The sequence below is a fragment of the Balaenoptera acutorostrata genome, chromosome 16, assembly GCF_949987535.1.
Source record: "Balaenoptera acutorostrata chromosome 16, mBalAcu1.1, whole genome shotgun sequence".
Taxonomy (NCBI): Eukaryota; Metazoa; Chordata; class Mammalia; order Artiodactyla; family Balaenopteridae; genus Balaenoptera; species Balaenoptera acutorostrata.
The window spans coordinates 50,917,432-50,938,246 of NC_080079.1; the positions used below are offsets into that span (position 1 = coordinate 50,917,432).

The following is a 20,815-nucleotide window of genomic DNA, read 5'->3' on the forward strand; positions in this document are numbered from 1 at the left end:
AACTTAGTGTTCTATGAAAGAAGTAAGCTCTAATATCGTAAGCACCCATAATATAGTATGAATTAACTCTCTCCTGAGCATAATGATATGAATTATGTGCCATCCTTGAGAGAACTGGAAATAGTCACTCAAATCATTTTCTCCTCTTCTGTCATTCAGTTGAGGAACCCTGGCTGAGAAAGGCTGCACTTTAATATTATAGGATGATCATGTCAGCAACTTACTCTCAAATGGTTCTGGGAAAAAAGAAAAGTAATTCTGAGATTGTTTCGAGGTTAAAGGAAAGAAAGAAAATGTCATAATTTTTTTTTGACATTAGACAAGATAAAAACCTTTATTTACAAATATTCTATTCCTTAAAAAATGTATACAGGAAAAGGGTTTGGATTAAATATGATAAAATCACAGGAAACAAAGCAAAATTCTGATAAAATCGAGGAGAAATTGATGACAGCCGGAAAATCCAAACCAGTTATAACTGTTACAAGAGGGTCAGGGCAAATAGATTGAGGAAGAAAAACCACATCAAATTTCCCTTGAACCCTCTGCCACTGTTTTTGTTCCATAAGTTAATAACTAGCTCAGAAGTTTCAAGTTATGTGTGGTTTTACTTCTACCCACCTCACATAATGGTGAAGACATTTATTTAATAAAAACAAAATCAGAGAAAGAGATTGCCTCCATTCAGAGAATACAGTAGGAAAACCACTTGCTCAAAGTGACTGAGAATTCTTTGAGGAATGAAATCATATAACCTGGGATTGTGCTAAAAGAATCTCTCACCTCTTGTTGCCACTGGCTGAGGTAGCCAAAAGTCAGACCCAAAGTTTGAGCAGTAATCTGATAAATTACATGATCAGTTGAATTCACAGCCTCACTGTTTTGTTTCTGTTTTAATTTATTTATTTTATTTATTTATTTTTGGCTGCATTGGGTCTTCATTGCTGAGCGTGGGCTTTTCTCTAGTTGTGGCGAGCGGGGGCTACTCTTCGTTGCGGAGCATGGGCTCTAGGAGCATGGGCTTCAGTAGTTGTGGCACGTGGGCTCAGTAGTTGTGGCTCATGGGCTCTAGAGCGCAGGCTCAGTAGTTGTGCTTCACGGGCTTAGTTGCTCCGCGGCATGTGGGATCTTCCCAGACCAGGGCTCGAACCTGTGTCCCCTGCATTGGCAGGCAGATTCTTAACCACTGCGCCACCAGGGAAGCCCCAGCCTCACTGTTTCTTAGCTGAAAGTCAAGGCAGTGATGAGGATTCTCAAAAGTGCAATGAGGTTCACACTTCTAACCATACTCAGCCTCGTTTGTCTGAAGAGTCACCTTGCTTGAAGACCCGTTAGAGACTCTGGAGCGAGTTACCTGCAAGAGAAGGCCAATCCCACCTGGTGCTGTATCTAGACCTACTACGAGAACTATGGTTCTCAACCTTGGCTACACATTAGAATCACCTGGAGAGTCTTAGAAAACACTGTCTCTGGCTTTCATGCCTAGAAATTTTGATTTAATTTTTCTGGGGTCCAATTTAATTTGAGTTTTAGCAGCTCCCAGACCTTCTAACTTGCAGCCAAGACTGAGAACTACTGGACTATAGAGATCAGACCCAGCTTGTCCCAAGGTCAGATTGCAACATAAAACACAGGAGCAGCCTTTTATGAAAAAAATTTCAAGATTTAACTAACTCACATCGGCAGCATGCATTATTTGAAATTCTTGTGCATGGGAAATTTGTCTTTTCTTTCCCATTTATTTATTTATTCAATCATTTATATCAGCATGGACTCATGGATATTTATTTTATATTTTGGGTTATCACCAATACTACCTTCATTGATCAAATTGCTCCAGCTTTAGCCATTGGGAACTCTTTCAATTGACGTCTGTGTCCCCTTAACACTCCCAGAATTGTGAGGCTTTGTTTTTCAGCACTCCCTTACTTTCTGGCACTACAAGATGCTCCAGGTTTTTCTTGTACATTTGTTACCCCAGTCCTAGAATGAGTCATATCTCCGAGGGACCCTGGTTCCTTTTATTGGAGAATGGTATTTGAAACCAAGAGCTGAGAGCTCTGTGTAATTTTTATATCCTGCTACACTAAAACAAACAAAAACCGCAAATTAAACAAACAAACAAACAAACAAACAAAACCCTGAGTTCCCAGGGCCAACCTTGGAATCCCTTTCCTGGCTTCCTTTGAGAGTTGGGGTTGGAGGTCGTCCTGACCATCAACTGTTTGGTGACTTTCCTTCAGGTGGGCGCCAGCCTGGCTCTGGTGGGCATTGATAAAACTAACAAATGATAGTGTAGTAAGTACTCAAAGAGAGGAAAGTAAAGGTGCATAGAAGGAGAAACTAATGCAGTGGGGTAGAGCTGGAAGAAATTTCAAGCCTTGAGAGTAGCTCAGGATGTGCTGCTTGAGTTCAGACACAGTAGCTGTCATCTTTTAGATCCCATGCTCTTGGTACCCCTAACCTGACCCGCTGCCTGGCCCACAGCAGTCCTCCATCAGCATCCTGCTGATGGTCCCACCCCACTGAGCTCAGAGTAGCCCACAGAATATTAGCAGAGCCCTCAATGTGGGAAGCCCCAAAGTAGCTCTCCAGCCCTGCTGCTTGTCCTAGGCAGAAGAATCCTTCCAAGTTTCTGAATTTATTCTGTGTGCCGTTTGGGGATTTCTGAACCATCCTTGGTGACATCTCCACTGAAAGCAGCATTTGGGAGGTTACCTCTAAGGTGAAGGTATCAAAGGGGTCCTCCAGTCAGCTCTGGACTAAGGTGGGTGGAGAGGGAACAGAGAAGAGCGAAGTAAAGGCCCCGTCCCAGGAGTGTGCCAGTCATGGGAACTGAGACAAACCCAAGGAAGACAAAGGCTAGGAGGCAGCTGACTCCAGGTCACAAGGTTCAGTCAGTTGCTGTGGCAGTTCTGAGGTGATGACCCCTGGCTGCAGTGGAGGGTGGGAGAGGTGGGAGAGTTGCAAGGGGTGGCATTCCTGTAGGCAACTCACTGCTAACAGACACTGAAGCTGGACAGCCCCGGTACCTGCTAGGGAATAACAAGTAAGCCATCTTGACAGGAGTAAGGGAATAAGCAGGGAAGTGGAGGCTGGGAAGGTTTTAGAATAGGATTCTTGTACCTGGGCCCAGACAAATTTCATGGCCTGGAGACTGAAACTGGGTGCAAAGCTGAGAGATCACGTGCATTTTTCAGGGCACAGGGTTAACAGAGCTCATAGCATTTTCTCAAAGGTTGAGAGCCACTGTTGCTTCTGGGCAGAGTGAGATAAAACTCGGAAGCTGCCTAGGATCAGACCTTACAGTTTATCAACCCTGCCTGAAGTACAGTGGCCCTTAACTCACTCGGGCCTCCTAAAACCCTTTCTGCAAGGGGAAGGGGGACTGGTATTATTGTTTTCATTTCACCAAAACTGACAACTCATTCCTTTTCTATAATCCCAGGGGTCCTCTTGGAGGTATCTCCGTGATTCCAGAGAAAAGGGTGCACAGCCTGGGGTGAGTACGGGAGACCCTGTGTGCAAACATTCATTCTCCAGGGGAGACCGAGGGAAGCCAAGGCCTGAGGAAGTCCAGGGCGCACACAACTAATTATGACTGCGACTGCAACTTTGTGGAACACCTTCGGGGTCGCCCAGGAATTTGGGGGCGGATAAGAGGCCACGGGCTCGGAGGCCTCAGGTTTGCTGTGTTGATCAGCTTCAGGAGGACCGAAGAAGCAATGCAGGTGTGAGCGCGGGGTAAAGGGGACAGCGGCAAAACGTGCAGGAACCGTGCATCCGGCAGCAGAGACCCCGGCAGCATGGTGCGTGGCCGGATGGGCACTGCGCGTGGCCTCCGGCGCCCAGGACCCGCTGCAGACCGCGGGTTCACTCCCACACTTCCCTCCTGAGCTGCACAGGCCACACCTCGATGGGACGCTGTGGGCGGGAGGCACGGAGGTGCGGGTGTCCACTTCAACCGGGCTGGCTCAGTGCCAGTCGTTGCTAAGCCCTTTTGGACTCAAAAGCCTCAGATAAGGAGGTCAAAGCCCAGTTGGGGGTGGACGAGAGAATCCTGCCGCCGCTAGCCGGTCCCCAGCGGCTCCCGACCACTGTGCGGGTCAGTAGAGCCGGTGCGCTCGGGCGAAGGCTACTGCCCCGCGTTCTTCCGCCCGCGGGAGCCCAAGGACCCGCCTTCGTTCATCATCCCCCATCCGCTCCCCGGGCCACTGCCGAGTAGCCCCGCGTAAGCCGCCGGGCCATCGGTCAGTCCAGGAAGTGCCCGCGAGGTCATCGGTACAACAAAGGCGGCCCCAAGCGGCGCCTTCTGTCTTGTAAATACCGGGCCGTGTCCCCGGGCACAGTGGAGTCCCGGGAGAGAAGCAGCCGGAGGAATCCCGCCCCCACTCCGCACCCTTCCCCCACAATTACGGAGCGCATTCATTTGAAATGTTAATGTTTTGAAGCTTCCCGTAGGCCTGCATCTGTCTCCCTGAAAGCAGGCTGCAGCCTCTGGGATTAATAAACAAACCAGCATTTGGCTTGGATGGGAGCCGGGTAAACATTTGTTGGTCTCAAAGAGAGAGGCAGGTGTACTAGGACAAACGCGGGTAAATCATTACACAGTCCCGCCACTCGCTTTAAAAAGACTCCTTTGTGCACAGATTCCAGGAGAGAGTTTTCCCAATCTACAGGCCCTTATTTGCACCCTCCGGGCTGAGGGCCCCAGCCCCGCTGCCTTCTGCCCCCCGACCCGCACGGTGGAATCCGGGCCACAGGTAGAGGGCGAGGCGGCGCCGCGCTCGGGCGGAGCCAAGCCCAGGCCCCGCCCAGGTGCTGTCAGGCCAGTTCCCCGCCTGCAGCTCCACCGCCAAGGGGCCGCTAGAATTCCGATGTCTTGGGGTAAGAGCCCCGACCACCGCGAGGTTCTGTGTCTCTGGCCCGTAGGCCTGAGCCTAACGCGCCCAGCCTCCGCAGCGGGAGGACACAGAGGGTTGTCACAACCGGTGTTTTTAAAAGACTTGACCTGTGTCTCCCTGCTCACATTCCATAGTTGTCGGGTTATTGCCAAAATAGCATCATGTCGGATTCTTTGCTCAGCCCAGCTGCTAGCGATGATAATAGTACCCGCGAAAACTTTGGCAGCGCTGACACTGCCAGTCACTGTTCGAATCCCTTCACATGGATTAATTTGTGATGAGATGATTCAAGTCATCGACGTGCTTCTTTCTAGAACAGGTACATCACTTACTCTCCACCCGTCCTCTCGGGATGAGAGCAAATCGGGATGCGCGCATAGAACATGGGGTTCCAGTTGTGCAGGTATGACTCCAAGGGCTCGGGGTTCATATGTGCTGCAGAGAGGCTGTGGAGGTCGCCAGGGCGCCATTGTGGTCCTGGAACGCTGCCAGGCCTCCACAATTCCCCAACTTCAACATTCTTTAATCCATTAAACCCTCCAAGCAGGCGCTGCCTGGCCTTCCAAAAGCTTTTTCCTCAAGCTGAGAAAACCCAACAGAGAAATGATCATTTTTCAACTATGAGAGCCAACCACACTCATACATAATGAAGGAAGTCACACAAAAGAAAGAATTCCTTCCCACTCTCCTGGGAGAGGTCCCTCAGCGCAGAGAATATTCAGAGCTGCCCAAACTATGGGCCAGGCTGGGGTATGTACAGAGTAGGAGGGCTCTCACCCAAGAGCTGGAGTTTGTCACTGGAAGAAATCCCTGCCCAGGTTATTCATAAGCATTTCTTTGAAATCCCAATTCCTGTGTTTCCTCTGTCCCAAGTTGTGGATCCCCTGGGCCAGCTGAGGGACACAGGGAAGGGAGGAGGAACAGCTTAGAGTAGAGGAGCCTGCTCTCTATCCCAGTAATAGCAGCTGGGTGCTGTCAGAGGACCCAATGAACAAGGTGGGAAGAGATTGTATATCACCTGGGTAAGACTAGGCACTGTGGCCCCAAACTGGTGAATAAGCCTGGTCTTGTAGACACCTGTCTGCCCCTCTACCCTTGGTGTTCACAGATTACATATCTCCTAGGGTCTCCTAGATTTGTTTTATCTTCCTGCAAGGACTAGTCCATTCCTGACTCCAACCTGGCCTCTTCCTCTAAATACCCCCAAAGTCTCAACCAGATTCTTACTTTTCCAGGCAGGCCTGAACCTCTGGCTTAAAAGGACAGCAAAACGATGGGGTTCCTCTACATGGCCTGATATTAAGGGCCCAGTATAGTACATGCTTCATGCCTGTGACCTTTGGAGAAAGACAGACACCTAAGTAGTTGGGTGATCTTGAGCAAATCATTTATCTTTGACAGTGTTCCTTAAGTTTCCCATCAGTAGAGTGGTTGGATAATAGATCCAAAATCCCTGAAAAGGAGATGTAGGGAAATCTGCATCGTAAACTCAGCACCTGGAAGCCTGCTCACCTGTTTTCTCACATGCTCTCCTGAGGCTCTACTACATGATAGTAGAGATGGTAATGTCACTACCACACTGTCGTTTGCCCTGCAAGTGAAATACTTGAAACTGAATCACCCTGGCATCCTGGCTTGGGTGAGCAGCAGTCAGAGGGAGATTGGCTTTCAGAGCAGGTGACAACCCAGAGGCCTGCCTCCTGTTACTGTAGCCAGGCAGTCAGCTAACACCACCTCACTGTTGGGATGGATCTTGCTCCCAGCAGCGTATCCCACTGCCTCCTGCCTAGGAGGGGAGCCCAAGCAGATCTTCACTGACATTCAATAGCCTTGTTCTTCCACTGTTTCCATCTCAAGGATATTAATCTCTAGCCTGCCTGCGGCTATCAGAATTCTTTTTCAACACTTCCAATACACACACTCATCATAGCCATTTTCCGGACTTACTAGAAAGAGGCACAGAACTCCAATATGACCCAAACTCCATATGCCTGGTTTTCTGTATCTACTTTTAATTGAGAACTATGGAAACACGGAATAGAGGATGATTGATTTATGTGAGAGGGTATATGATTCATGATAAGGTTCCACAAGTGGAGAGGGAGAAAGACTTTCCAGGCAGAGGGGACTGAACGAGTCTTGCAATGAAGGCTTGAGGCTCTTGAGTAGTCTGATACAGGTAGAGAGGAGAGGAAGCGGGACGGGAGGTGTGGTCAACGCCATTGCAAATGCCAATGGATGTGAACTCATTTCTGGTAGACAGTGGGGAGCCACCAAAGTTTTTTTTAAAAGAGGTAGGTGGTTTGTTACATTCATGTTTTAGAATTATCATTCTGGTGGCTGTGTGTGAATTCATCTTTTTAAATAGACTTTTTTTAGAACAGTTTTAGGTTCACAGAAAAATTGAGCATAGAATACAGAGAATTCCCATATACCTCCCTCCCCACCCCCCCACCCCCCAGTTTACTGTTTTGCATTAGTGTGGTATATTTGTTACAATTAATGAACCAATATTGATACATTGTTAACTAAAGTCCCTAGTTTACATTAGTGTTCACTCTGTGTTTTACAGTTCCATGGGTTTTGACAAGTGCATACTATCACGCACACACCGTTACAGTATCATACAGAATCGTTTCACCACCCTAAAAAAATCCCCTGTGCTTCATCTATTCATTACTCCTCCTCCCTTCCTGTAAATCTCTTGGCAATCACTCTATCTCAACTCATCTTGCTTTTCCAGAACATCATATAGTTGGAATCATACGGTATGTGGACTTTTCAGACTGGCTTCTGTCTCTTAGTAATATGCATTTAAGGTTCTTCCATGTCTTTTTGTGGCTTGAGAGCTCATTTCTTTTGGTAAGTCTATTTCTTTTGGGGGAGGGGGGGCCACACTGCGCGGCTTGTGGTATATAAGTTCCCTGACCAGGGATTGAACCCAGGCCCTTGGCAGCGAAAGAGCCGAGTCCTAACCACTGGATCACCAGGGCATTCTCTGGTGAGTCTATTTTTTTACATTTTCCTTCAATAAATATTTACTGAACTTCTATAGCAACTTCTATAGATTCTGTCTATCCAATAAAGATATAATGCAAGGTCACAAATTTACTTTTTCTAGTAGCCACATTAAAAAAGGTAAAAAGGAGATGAAATTAACTTTAATAACATATTCTACTTAACACAATGTATTCAAAATATTATTTCAACATTTTATCAGTATAAAAATTGAGATACTTTATATATACATTTTTTGTACTAAGCCTTGGAAACCCAGTGCTTTGTATTTCCAGAACATCTCAGGTTGGACTAGCCACATTTCCAGTGCTTGGTGGACACACACAGCTGGACAGTGCAGTACCGTGCTGGATGCTGAGGATGAGCAGGTGGACAAGGTCTCTGACCTCATACTGTTGACAGTCTAGTGTGGGAGACAGATAGTAAAGAAGTCAACAAATCATTTTGGAGAGAGATAAGCGTTATTGAGAAAATAATACACCGGTATTATATAGAGACTGGGAGGTAGATTTAGATTGCCTGGGTAGTCGGAAAAGCCTTTCTGAGGCTGAGACCCAAATGAGGAGGCATTAACCATCAATTATCTATTGCCACAATAATGCTGTATAACAAGCCACTTCAAAATTCACCGGCTTACTATAATAGCTAGTTATTATTGCTCATGAGTCTACAAGTCAGCTGTGCAGTTCTTCTGGTCCCAGGTGGGCTCACACATGCATCCGTGAGCAGCTGCAGGTCAGGTGGGTGGCTATGCTGATCCTGGCTAGGCTTGCCTGTTTGGGGTCTGCTGGCTGTTGACTGGTATAGGATGTCCTCAGCTCTTTTCCATATAGCTTCTCATCCTCCAGCAGGCTAGCCCAGGCCTGTTCTCATGGTGGAGGCAGGGATCCAAGAGAGAATGTGGAAGCATTCAAGGTTTATGAAGGCTCAGGCTCAGAACTATTTATCACTTCTGCCACATTCTTTTGGCAGAAGCAAGTTACAAGGCCAGCCCAGATTCTGGGAGGAGTTGCAAAGACACATTGCAAGAGGTGTGTGTACAGGGAGGGATGGAAAATTCAGGCGATTTTGGCAATTCATCTCCCATATATATTTTTTTTAATTAATTAATTTATTTATTTATTTTTAGCTGTGTTGGGTCTTCGTTTCTGTGCGAGGGCTTTCTCTAGTTGCGGCGAGTGGGGGCCACTCTTCATTGCGATGCGCGGGCCTCTCACTATCGTGGCCTCTCTTGTTGCGGAGCACAGGCTCCAGACGCGCAGGCTCAGTAGTTGTGGCTCATGGGCCTAGTTGCTCCGCGGCACGTGGGATCTTCCCAGACCAGGGCTCGAACCCGTGTCCCCTGCATTAGCAGGCCGATTCTCAACCACTGCGCCACCAGGGAAGCCCCTCATCTCCCATATTACTTAAAAAGCTTTCAACACCATCAAGAAGTTATAACAATGCTAAACTCGTATGCGCCCAATAAAATATCCTAAAAATATAAAAACAGAAATAGAATTGTAGGGAGAAATTGACAAAATTCCTCTTACAGTGGGAGGTTTCAATATACCTTTTGCAATTATTGGTAGTTCAAGCACACACACAAACAATAAATAAAGATATGGAAGAGTTCAACATAATTTACGAGGTATTTAGTTCACAAATATTTTCAGCATGCTTTCTGTGTGTTAGGCACTATTCTAGGTGTGCTGGGCATATAGCTGTGAAAAGTCAACAATCCCTGTCCTCATAGAGTTTATATTCTAGTGGAAGGAAACAAACAGACAAGTTAATATGTAAAACAAACATGATGACTACTATGGTGAAAGACAAGAGGGAAAGGATATGGAGTGTGGGGACAGCAGGGTGAGGGGTTTAACTTAAATAGCATGGTCAGGGTAGATGCTACTGAGGAGACACTGGAGCGAAGACCTGAGAGAGGTGAGGGCATGAGTCCTGTGCTTATCTCCAGGACCACTGGAGGGAACAGCAGTACCAAGACCCTGAGGCAGTAGCTGGTTTGGCAGGTTCTAGTAGTAGACAGAGGCAGGCTTGGCAAAGTGGGAAGGGATAGGAGTAGTCAGGGGCCAGATCATGCAGGGCCTTATAGGCCATGATAAGGACTTTGGATTTTAGTTTTGGTGATGGGAAGCCCCAGGAGGGTTTTTGTTGAGGGAGAGGGGTATCATAGAGCATTAGGGGTGAGGACCTTGGGGAGAAGAGGGCTGTTTCCAGACAAGGGTCAGGTAGCCAGACCTTTAGAGATGACTGGGTACCAATCCTTATCAGGCAGCCTGTCCCCAGGGAATTTCCCTTTGAATTGTCTTTCAATTACCTAGACAGCAGTTTATTCCCCAAAGGATGTCACTATCTCCAGAGAACATGTTCCAATTATCCCAGTAAACAAGGTAATTGGGATTATAGCAATATTCGTCGCCTCAATTCTCAGAATGAAAACCTATCCAAAGCAAGAACAAAAGGTAGCTCCAGAAAGCACTCCCTCCCACTTGGGAAAACCCAGTCCTCAACTTAGGGAGCCACAGTTTATGTGAAACTGTTGTTAGTTTCAAGTCACTTTCTTTTTATGATATAATCTTACATTAAAAAAAGAAAGAAATGGGGCCGTTTATTCAACAAATATTTACTGAGCACCTACTATGTGCCACACACTCTTCTAGGTGCAAGGGATACAGCAAAAAACAAGACCGGCAAAGACCTCTGCCCTCATACGGAAGATAAACACGCAAAATATGTGGTATGTTGGATGAGGAGATAAATGCCCTGAAGAAAAATAAGGGGGGGAATAGTGAACATTTGAGAGTGGGTGTGTTACAATTTAAAATAGGCTAGTCAGGGGGAGATTAGTTGAAAAAGTCCTATCAATCAGCCCAATATTCCTCGGAACACAGAGAAGGGTTGGGGAGTGTCAGAGGGATAAAGGCAGGGCGGGGCCCACATCTTGTAATACAACCACTACAATGTTAAGGGTATGATTTATAATTTTATTCCACATTCCATGAAAAGGGAAAATTTCCTCTAGCCGATGTGGTAATTTCTGACCTCTAGTTTTTGGAACTGAATTATATAAGTTGTAGTACATTTTACTACACATTATCAGAAAAAGACTGCATAGCTCTCTTTAGCAACTCCAGTTCTGACAGTTCCCATGTCTGGGCTAAAACAAAGGCACAACAATGGCAGAATAGATTCTTCTATTAGTTTTCTTTGTGGGATTTTCTTTTTTCAGCTAGAGTCCATCTGAGTGGAACTCAAGGTAGTGGGGATGCTGTGCTCCTCTAGGCAGCATACAGGGACAGCCTGCAGCATCAAAGGGTACACGCTTGCCTCAGATCCTTTTCAGTTTCTGAAATACATAAGAAATTTAATGGAAAAAAAATCAGACATCTGAGAGCTTTGCATAGCGGCATTCTAGCAAAGAAAAAAGCACCTACTGGGTGTGTATGTGCGCAGAGTCAAATGAAGTGAAGAGAACCAACCTAGGGGGTGGGGATGGGGAATGGGCAGGAGTATAAGCTGAGGGAACTAAGAAAACAAAAGCAATAAAATATAAAAAACCCCAAAAAGCTGCTTGCCCATGTGTTATCCACACTGGAATCCAGTTCGCTCACTCTGGTATGGAACTCGGGGCCATGGCAAGGGAATGGGGTGGAGCCTTCAGAGCATTTGTTAGCCTCAGTGGAACCAGGGAGGTAAAGGGTAAAGTGGTGGTACAGCTTGCAGATCCACAGTCTGAACTTCCTCTAGCAGGGGCCCTGGAGTGGGCAGGCTCTCCTGTCTTTAGTGTGGGACACATGAGGGTGGAGAGCCCTAGCACAGCTCTTTTCAGTATTCATACACCAAGCTTCCACAGACTTAACACACACACACAATTTATTTTTCAAATCATGTACTGGATTCAAGAAGATCTGAAAGTAATAATGGGTCCTGAATGCTTAAGAAAAAGTTTGATTTCCTCATTAGTTACAACACCTCGAGCAAATGCCAACGTCTCCATTGTCTCCATTACCTCACCAGTAAAATAAAGATAACAGGTAGAGATGCAAATGAAGACTTCCTCAAGAGCCTGATATCATATCTGATGCATAGTAGGTTCTTAATGTTCTCCCCCATCCTAACAAAAAGAATTAGATTACTGTCAAACGCTATGGGTATACTTTAAAACAGTACTTGTTAACCTTTAACATGTGGACCAATCACCTGGGGGAATCCTGTTAAAATGCAGATTCTGATTCAGGGGAGTTGGGGAGGGGACAAGGATTCTTGCATTACCCAACAAGCTTCCAGGTTCTGACTATGCTGGGGGTCACTCTTGGAGTAGCAAGAATTTAACATTAAGTTCCATTACTTAACACAACTACCACACAAAAACCCTCAAAAGGAGCTTCACGGACTAGCTATTTCTTTAAAAATTTTACTTTTCCACTTCAGCTTCATGCAGAGTCACTGACCAAGCTAAGTGCCCAGCACCAGCCAGGCCAGGGCATAATGAGCTTTGTGAGGGCATCATTTGGTCCCGGAGGGTTCACAGCACCCTTTTACGGAAAGATCCTGCAACTGTCTCCCCACCATTTTCAGCTTTTTGATCTTAGCCTTTGCCTCTGATGATAATTACCCCTTAATTAGCACCCACCACCATGTCATCTAAATAATTATAGTAAGTGCAGCTTGCACCTCTGCTGGCAGTCTTCAAACACAGTGATAAAACAAGATCCTATGCCAATTTTTAAAAAGACAAAACTGACCCAAATAAAAGTCACATGCCGTGGAACACGCAGACTCATTACAACGTCCATTAGAATAAGCTACTTGAGTTGGTTTTGGAAAAAAAAAAAATTATATAGTGAAGCCCTAACCCCAATGTGAGGGCATTTGGAGGTAGGGCCTTTGGGAGGTTATAGTTTATGAGGGTAGAACCACTATATGAAGAGACACAAATGATCTCTCTCTACCATGTGAAGAGACAGCAAGAAGGCAGCCATCTGCAAGCCAGGAAGAGAGTCCTCACCAGGAAGATAATCAACCTGCACCTTGATCTTGGACTTCCTAGCCTCCAGAATGTGAGAAATAAATTTCTACTGTTTAAGCCAAAAAAAAGAAAAAAGAAAAAAGTTGGTTTTGAAACAATCAAGTATTGATATATTTGGGAAATTGTAAATGTCGGAATGTAAATTTTGCAAGCAGTTGTGCAAATGTAAAACAGTTCAGCCAGACTAAAATCCACTTTAAATTCCCGTTGGGAAGGGCTACAGGATGTCTGAACTATGTTTTCTGTTTGTAGCTGCCCGAATATATTGGAGCAGTTTGGTAACTTCCGGTGCATTCAAAGCAAATTGCCTTTTGTGGAGGAAGAGGCGGGCTTTTCAATTAGTAGTTTTCTAATTTCCCAAGTGGATCTCCATTCACCGCCCACCTAACAGCAGTGCCATCCGAGCCCAAAGAATCATGTACATCTCTTAGGAGGAACCAATTGTGCTACTATTAACGTGGTTTTCCCTCCGCAGCCTTAAAAACAAAAAAGGAAAACTAAAACTTTCCGAGTTTCTGAAGAGGTAATACATTGACACAGAAAAAACTTCGAACAGCACAAAATGGTGTATAAAGAAAAATAAATGATCTCCCATCATCTGCCACCTCCCTGTCCTCCCCAGAGGCAATCACTGGTTCATTAAATTTTTTATTATGGAAAATTTCAGATATATAGGTAGATCTATTGGAATGAGTCCGTGTATAACACAGCATCAGCAATGAAAAACACCCCACTGGCTTGTTTTATTCTCCTTCCATCAGTTTTTGTAGGAGTTATTTTAAAATAAATCCCAGACACCGGATCATTTTATCTGTCAAAACTTTTAGTATTTCGTCTTTTTTTTTTTTCTTTCTCTCCTTCACATAACCACATTACTGTCATCACACCCAACAAGGTTAACGATAATTCCTTAATACCATCCAATATTCTCAGGGGTCACTTTTAACGGGTTCGGGACGGACAGAGGGAGAAAGAACTACGAAGGTAAGGACCGAGGGGATACAGGTGGCACAATACAGAGCCGAGCCGACATCGCTCCAGGCCACGGCCGTGGATCGGGTGCCCAGTTCCCCGGGCCTCCCCGTTCCCGCTGTCATTAACTGCGCCGGGACAGCACCGGCCAGGACGGGTCGAGGGCCGCACGGAGCCGCGAGCTCCCAGCCTCCCGGCCGGCTCCCAGGAGGCGACCCCAGCAGGCCCGGCGCAGCTGTACAACCCACCGTCCCCAGACACCGGCGAGTCCCTGGAGGGGAAACGATTGACACAGCTGCCTGCACTGCGCCCCCGGCCCTCTCCCGTGGCACCTGCGTCTCCCGGCAGGACCAGCAGCTGGAACTGGCTCCGGAGCCCGGGCCGCCCGGGTCCGCCGCAGCCTCTCCTCCCGCTGCCAGCTCCCGCGCCGAGCTCTCAGCACCGCGACCTCGAGGACTCGGACTACAACTCCCGTCGGGCCCCGCGGTCGGCCCAATGGCGGGCGCCGGAGCATGCGGGGCGCGGCGCCTGCGCGGCGGTTTGAGTAAGCAGCCGCGCGATTGGTTGCGGGGTCGGACGGCCGCGCGGGGCCTGTGGGAAGCGGAGTGACGGAGCGAGCGGCTGTTGGAGGAAGGAGGTGGGGGCCGGGAGCGCAAATGGCGTTGAGATGGTTCAGGGCCCTGTTCAAACTCTAGCGCTGACCATTCACCGACGGAAGCGGCGGCGCAGGAGGCGGCGGCGGCCCATCGGGGGCACGTAGCGGGCTCTGGTACCAGCTCCGGCGGCGGCGGCGGCAGCCAGGGAGGCCTAGGCCTGGGCCCGGCCGGCGGCGCTCGAGGTGGGGAGGGAAGTTGCGGTGCCGCCGCTCCTCCCCCCCTCCACCGGGTTTCCTATTTACCGAGAGCGGAGTCGCGGGTTCTGACGGTGGCGGAGCCCTTTGCTTCTCTTCGCTCACCAGCCGGCCCCGTTCTCCCGCGCGGGGCTCCGGCGCCCGCCCGTGGGCTGTTGGGAGCGGGAGAAGCGGAGGCGGCCCGAGGCTAAAGCACCCTCCAGGCGCCGAGGGTAAGTGAGGTCTCGGGTGGCTGCCTAGGCCCGGAGCTTGCCGAGGGTGGGGGAGGCAGGGGTCTGGGAGGGGGTGATGGAAGTCTCTGTATCTCACCCACCCGGCCTCTGAGGAAGTTGGGCAGGGGAACAATCTGAAGAACTCTTTTCCCCTTTATTCTGAGTTCTTTCGGGGGCTACGGCTAATTTAGTTCCCTCCCCAGGCGCGGTCAAGTGCGTTGGTTTCAGGCCGGAATTTTTTGCCGTCTTTCCTCCGCCCCTGGCCGCCACTGAGGCCTTCCACTGCCCTGGGGATTCGGTGGCAGAGGCTTCCGGGGCGTCGGAAGCAACATCCCTTTCCTGGGAGGTGGGGGTGGGGAGGAGAAAAGTTGCGTGAGCTTCCAGCGGGAGGGGGGCCGCCTCTCCCCGCCACCTCCTCGCGCACCGCCGCCCCCAGGTGAGGATTTCTGGGTGATGAGGTTTGGCTTTTCCGGCTTTCATTCCGTCGTGGAAGCCCCTAAGCCCTTGGAGATGTGAAAGACGCTGGGTTTGCTTGGGGGTTAAGTGTGAGGACTTTTTATCCCAGCGCACTTCCCAGAAAATTCGACCTGGCTTTGGGCTGGGGCAAAGGCCCACCGACAGAAAAGACTTACTTGTGAATCATTCTTTCCTTTTTGGTTATGGTAATCTTTGGAGTTTGAAGCCTGAGCAAGACAGCCTGTGTTCTTGAAGTATACTGAAAATATAATGTCACATACATCTACACACTTGTTTTTGAATTTCTGTGTACTTTACACTCGAGGCTTGGATAATGCCATCACAATAGTTTGCCTAGTGACTTAAAAAAAAAAAAAGACGTGGAAAACTGTAAAGACAGGCAAATGTAGGGGATATTGTATATAATGAACTCCCATGTATTCATCTTTCAGATTCAACAGTTATTAACTCTAAACCAAATTTTTCTCATCTATGCACTTTCCATTCCACACCCTTTAAAGTTAGAGAATCACTGACATTATTGCATCAGTATTTCAGTATATATTTGTCAAAGACATGGTTTTTTTTTAAAAAACATAAGCATGATTTTCTTGTAACTTAAAATAATTCACTCCTTAATATCAAATATTCATCTGCACACTTTCAAGTTGTAACAGTGAATGCTTTATGGTTCTCAGACCACTTTTGCCATGAGTTTTTCTGGTATGGGCCTAAAGTAGCCCAAGTCTAGATTTTTGGTTTGGCCTTTAGTCAGCATTTTTAGGTAATTACCGTGTTAGTGTATCCAAAACATTCCAGCTTTGTTGGTGTATGTGTAAATGTAGATCTGTAGATCAGGGCTTTACGTCCAAGGAGGAATGAAAAGAAATGACTTATTTTGTGTTTCTTGTAACTGCCAAATATACTTAGTTTTTTTAGCTATACTTAACAAGAAAGACAAGATTTTTTAGTGTAAATCTACAGTAGAAGGGGAAATAGATTTCCCAAAGGAAAAAGTTTTGTGACATGTTAAAAGGTCTTCAAACAAATTACAAATTATTTTCTCTTAAAGCAGATGTGTATGATGACTAAATTAAGTATTATTTTGTCCAATTAGAATTGGCTTCTAACCAAAATATTAGAGGGGAAATTCCTTTACTGGATATATATATGTGCACACACACATATATATATCAAACTGAGTTTATAGGGATTCTCTATAAATTGGGAGAATTTAAGTTGATAAAGGGAAACATAAACTACAAATTAAAACTTTGAGAAGTATAGGTCAAAATATTCTGATTGTTGTATTGTGTAAGAAATGGATGAGGATTGATAGTGTTTAAGAAGTACTTTAACTTACTTTAAAAATGTTTGACTCTTGATTTACTGTCCTGAAATATTTTTGTCCTAGTACTTAGTATGTAGATAAATCAGATGAATCAATTTATCCTGTCTTCAAGCAAAGAGGAAAATAAAGTTACATGTTTCTATTGCTTCTTTTAATAATCCATGGACCAGTCAGTGTAATATGCTGGAGTTCACTAGCTCCAGCAAATGAGCACAGCACTATGGAGACAAGGAAGGTAGAAGAAATATGGTTTCGTGCACTAAGGGAGATGACCAAGTAAGGAATATTTTTCAAGTCATAGTTCATATTACATTAGACCAAAAATCAGGTTTTTAAGAATGGGTTAAAAGCTGCAGGTTCTAATATGTGAGAAAATAGCACCATTTTTCTGACTTTTTCCCCCTTATATGAGTAAGTGCTCTGAAGTTTCGAAGAACTATATTAGTCAATTATTTGACATCTCTAAAATCCTGAAAAAAATTAACATTTTGTGCTTAAGATTTTATATTAAGGGTAATTAACCTATTCAGATTATTTATTATGGTAAAAGTGATATGCGAATAGTAAGTAGATTAATTTGAAACTTTTAAAGAAATCAGTGTTCCACTATAAGTTGGTTTTGTGAATGCTGTATTATAAATTGGTTAGTTGTTAGGCTTTCTTATTCTGAAAGTAGCATATGAATATGTATTCGTAAAAAAGATTAACAGAAGTATGTAGAGTAAAAAATGAGCCCCTCTCTTTATACTCCCTCCCCTTATTTATTTAACTGTTTTTAAAGATTTGTACCTTGAACGTGGAAAAGCCATATGGGGAGAAAAGCCATATTTACTTGTTAAATATTTGGTGATTATATATTTTCTTACTTTTTTGTCCACAGAGAATATGAAACAGGTGTCAAAATGACATCCAGATTTGGGAAAACATACAGTAGGAAAGGAGGAAATGGCAGTTCAAAGTTTGATGAAGTCTTTTCCAACAAACGGACCACCCTTAGCACAAAGTGGGGAGAGACCACATTTATGGCTAAATTAGGACAGAAGAGGCCCAATTTCAAACCGGATATCCAAGAAATTCCGAAGAAACCTAAGATGGAAGAAGAAGATACTGGAGATCCTTTTGGATTTGACAGTGATGATGAGTCTCTACCAGTTTCTTCAAAGAATTTAGCCCAGGGTAAAGGTTCCTCTTATTCAGAATCTAGTGAAGCTGCTCAGCTGGAAGACGTCACTTCTGTACTTGAAACTAATAGCAAAATTAGTCATGTGATGGGTGAAGACAGTGTTGTATCTGATAAATGCTTACGTTTGGAGGATACTTTGCTTGGGAAAGAAAAGAGCACAAACCGTGTCTTAGATGATGATGCAAGCAGAAGTAGCTGTGCTAAATTAATGACTTCAGGTAAGTTTTGATTTTCTTTATTCTGAGCCAGGAGAGCTTTGTGTAAGCCATTTAGTTAAATGATTTTGATTTAGATTCTGAAATATTACACCTCTTGGGTTTTTTTTCTGCATTAACAATTAATGGGGACCGAAGATAATTTTGTAGAGGCGATTTAAGAAATTAAAGAAACCAATTAGGAGTTGAAATTTTACTTAAGCAACTTGGAAATTAATGTTTCCAGACTGTACTCACAGTACATTTTGGGAGTGATCTTTCATTAATCCTTAGCTCCAATTGCAGTAAGAAACATCTCTTTTTGTTGTGTTGGGATTGCACAGTATCTCATTTCTATTACTGTGAAGGATTTGGATGGTTACTGATAATGAAACTGAGATGAGCATTTACAATGAGGATTAAGTTTAGGAGTGTTAGACTTTCTTCCAAAACTAGGAAGATTAAGGAAGTATGGAGTGGAAACAAAGAATTGAGCAAATTGAAATTTGTTTGGAGTCTGGTGCCAGTAGCAACTTGTATTAATAGATTTTCATCCACAAAACCAGTTGTATTTTTAAAATGTTAATTTGTAAACCTGGCATCTAGTGTTTGTTCTTAAAACAATGTATTTTATCAGTTGTACCCCTAACTCATTTTTGTAAAGGATTTAAGACTTACAATAATAAATGATAAAAAGTGCAATTAACTAAAAGACTGAAGAGCTTAGATTGGAGATGGCAAGGGAGACAGCCTGCGTGCCTTATCAGCAATAGGATAAGGATCGCACTGTGGTCTAAAACAAACCTTAGTTCTTGACTTCCTGGCAAAATTTAGTGATAATAAAAGGTTACATAGAGACTTCCCTGGCAGTCCAGTGGTTAAGACTCCGCGCTTCCATTGCAGGGGGCTCGGGTTCGATCGCTGGTCAGGGAACTAAGATCCCCCTTGCTGCGCGGCCTTAAAAAAAAAGAAAAAATTACAGAGAGCTCATATTTTAAAAGGAGGTAAAGACAAAACTTTCCTATTTCTGAATTCTGGAGAGGAATTTGTCCTTTGGGGGCTTACTATAAGGCACCTCAAATACTTTGCCTTGCATAGTTTTACAAAAAATCCTGAACATTTTTCACTCTTTTTCTCACCCTTGGATGAGAGTGTGAGCCAGCTGTTACTGTCATGCCCTTGTCCTCCTGGTTAATTCTGATTTGGCTCTTCTTATCCTTTGCCTACATTTCTCCTGAAGCATTGTTCATAAATTAAGGTTAGGTTAAATTTTCATTAGAAAACAGAGCATAAAAGCTGCTTCCCAGATCAGCTCCTAAAAATGTATTCTAATCATAGAACCACTGAGCCAAAATGAACTTTAATTCAGCTTTCCTTGTTTTATAGATGAGACTCAAAAAGATTAACAGTCCAAGTGTGGGTAGTGGCAGAATTGGAATGAGATTCATTTATTGATTTTTTTCAAAACACGCACCTACTCTGTGTCCTTCACTGTGCCAGGCTCTGGGAATGCTGTTCCAGTCAGTTATCCAGTGTTCTAATCCTCAGTATGGTGCAGATAGGCTGGAGGAGGGAAGATGAGGCTGGGGAAGTGGTGAAACTGGTCAAGGTGTGCAGACACAAGCTTCCCCAAGTGCTGTCTTTGGAGGAGAGGGGGGCATCACTGGCAGGCAGAGGGTATCATCAATAGGATAAATGTTTAGTTGCAGGGGGAACAGGAACTTGGAAGTGAAATATTCATAGGCAGCAATTGCTTATATAGTTTTGTTCATGTTACATCTATATATATCCAGAGTGCCATTTGAAGTTGTTCACTGGGAACTGGAAACATAATGTTCTGTAGAAATGAGGTATTAGCTTCCCAGTATAATGTAGCTAAATTGTAGTTATGGTGCTGATACTGTGGACTGACTGGGAAGCCAAACTCCATTATAATGGGTTTGTGAGGGGAAAATATATACTAAAATAGAGAAAATAGATGTTCAAGAACATCTTGTTCCTCTTCCTTCTTTCTTCACAAGGCACCCTTAGTAGGAAGGGAATGGTGTAGCACCATAAATATTTCTTACTTTCTCCTCTCCCTCGCCCATCCAGAGCTGCAGCAACCCTGGTAGCTTGCTGTAGGATAAGAAGGGAACTTTGAAGGAGTGCTTTTAATTCTCATGGTCTTGTCCTATCCCTAAGATGTAGAAGTTATTGTTCTTATAAACCCTTTATAAGTTCATGTTTATAAGTTGGTTATAGTTCTGAGAATACTTCTATACATTATGAGCTTCCTTTTTTGCCCGTCTTCTCTAAAATTTGGGCATTTCTCTGTGCCTAGACTCTTTTCTTGCATTATGTCTGTCAGATTGTCATTGCCTTTGCTATCGTTCAGAAAGCCTTCTGATTTTAGTTGAAGTTTAGAAATTCAAACCTAAGGTTTTGATAAAAGGAGTCTCTGTAAATCTAGAGTGGTTCCTAAACCTTTTTTGAATTAGAGATCTTTTGAGAATGATAAAATTTTGGACTTCAGATAAAAGTGATGTACACCTATTTTGGTCTCAGAAATTCTTTGCAGGTCATGTACAGGAAATTTTATGATTATTCTGTTCAAAGTGCACAAGTCAGTTTCTTTGGTATCCTTCCAGTGGAATGTTCTGCTCA

At 44.9% G+C, this 20,815-nt stretch overlaps 1 protein-coding gene and 1 long non-coding RNA gene across 4 annotated transcripts in view; one reads left to right on the forward strand and one right to left on the reverse strand.

Moving 5' to 3' along the window:
- Positions 1 to 10,885: 10,885 nt before the first annotated feature.
- On the reverse strand, positions 10,886 to 14,383 carry LOC103006467 (uncharacterized). The gene is made up of 2 exons (XR_009005578.1): positions 14,256 to 14,383; positions 10,886 to 11,268 (listed from the first exon to the last, which is right to left on the reverse strand). It is a non-coding gene; the product is annotated as an uncharacterized LOC103006467 (long non-coding RNA).
- Positions 14,384 to 14,500: 117 nt separating this feature from the next.
- The window catches only part of WAPL (WAPL cohesin release factor), a 77,136-nt gene continuing 70,821 nt past the window's right edge, over positions 14,501 to 20,815 (forward strand). For all 3 annotated transcript variants that reach the window (XM_007174568.3, XM_057530821.1, XM_007174569.3), the window contains exons 1-2: positions 14,501 to 14,985; positions 17,673 to 18,193. In XM_007174568.3, the coding sequence (XP_007174630.1) occupies positions 17,695 to 18,193 (499 nt within the window). In that variant the 5' untranslated portion in view covers positions 14,501 to 14,985; positions 17,673 to 17,694. The remainder of the gene's footprint in view (positions 14,986 to 17,672; positions 18,194 to 20,815) is intronic.